Genomic DNA, 1387 nt, shown 5'->3' with positions numbered 1-1387 from the left:
GGCCTCCCAGAGTGCTAGGATTACAGGCATGAGCCACTGTGTGGCCAAGAATTTCCTTTATTATTTAATTTAGTACAATTAGTGATGCTTTCTCTCGGGTTTTTTTTTAATCTAAAAATTGTGTGGCTTCCTCTTTTGAAGACTATTATCATGAGGCATAGAATTGTAGGTTCGTAATTGGAATCTGTTCTTTGGTGGAAAGTTAGCTGTCAGTTTTATTGTTGCTTCTTTGAAGGGAATGTGTTCCCGCAGCCGTTTAGGAGTTCCTTTATCTATGGCCCAGAGCACTTTGCATATTTATTTATATATTTATTTTGGAGGCTTTTAAACAAAATTTTTATGGGTATATAAAATTTCTAAATTTCTAAAATTTAGAAATTTCCATTAGATTATTTTTACAGATTCCTGTTGCCTGATGAAATTTTCTATAATGCCATGGTTTTCTTGAATATATTAATCACAGTCATTTTTAAAGTTCTTGTCTGATAGCCCTAATAATCTGGATCATCTCTGGTCTGTTTTTGGTGGCTTTTTTCTTTTTTTTCTTTTAGTGATTTTATTCTGTCCCTGGCAAGCCTAGTCATTTTTGATCAAGTACTGCATATGGCAAATGGAAAATTGTGGAGATTGTGGATGATGTTCTCTTCCTTCACAGATGATATAATTTTCTCTTGGCAGCAGTTATACTATGGGCAGATGAATTTGATTCAATCAGGGATTGAGATGAGATGATTCAGGGCTGGGTTTCAGTCTTTGTAAAGGCTGGTCTTTGTGCAGTTTGCACTTTCTTCTAGAGCATAATCCTACAGGAATTTAACCTGGTAGGCTAGGATGTTTACTAGCCCCCCACTCCTTGGCAAGTTCTGGACATCAGTTTTTGTATCCCTAGCCACATTTGGCTGCCACAAGTTCTGAACTGCTGCTTTTTGCTTGGCCTCTTAGCCCTGAGCTTACTTTGGAATCAGAAAATTGTGCATAGAGTAAAGGTTTGGAAAATGTAGGGCCCAGCTTTTCTAGTTTTCCTTATAAGGGAGTTAGTCTGATTGATACAGGCTTTCCATTCATAGCTGGAAATAGGTATTTCTTGACTTTTTCCAGAAGCATCTTTTCAGCCTTCTTCCCCTTTTTTCTTTCTTTATTAGGTTTACTCTTTTGAAGTGTATAGGCTAGATTTGTGTAGAATATCTCACAATGTGAACTTCTATGATTATTTCCCTATTACTAGTAATGTTAAGGTTGATCACTTACTGAAGGTGCTGATGGCAGTTATCCTCAGTGTACAGGTGTGTTTTCATATGAAAGTTATACTTTCAGACTTGGGAATATCTTGTAGCCCAACAGCACTTCCCCAGTCATTTTGCATCCACTGATGATCCTTTCTGTATCA

At 36.9% G+C, this 1387-nt stretch overlaps 1 protein-coding gene across 1 annotated transcript in view; it reads left to right on the top strand.

The window, feature by feature from the left end:
* The window catches only part of RTTN (rotatin), a 243188-nt gene that overhangs the window by 95122 nt on the left and 146679 nt on the right, over positions 1-1387 (top strand). Inside the window, 1 exon segment of the mRNA XM_012657577.1 lies at positions 476-524. Coding sequence (XP_012513031.1) covers positions 476-524 — 49 coding nt within the window.

Source organism: Propithecus coquereli, unplaced genomic scaffold (genome assembly GCF_000956105.1).
Source record: "Propithecus coquereli isolate 6110/MARCELLA unplaced genomic scaffold, Pcoq_1.0 Scaffold55, whole genome shotgun sequence".
NCBI classification, from domain to species: domain Eukaryota; kingdom Metazoa; phylum Chordata; class Mammalia; order Primates; family Indriidae; genus Propithecus; species Propithecus coquereli.
Note: the sequence above shows the minus strand (reverse complement) of the source record. Positions and strands in the feature narration are given on the sequence as shown.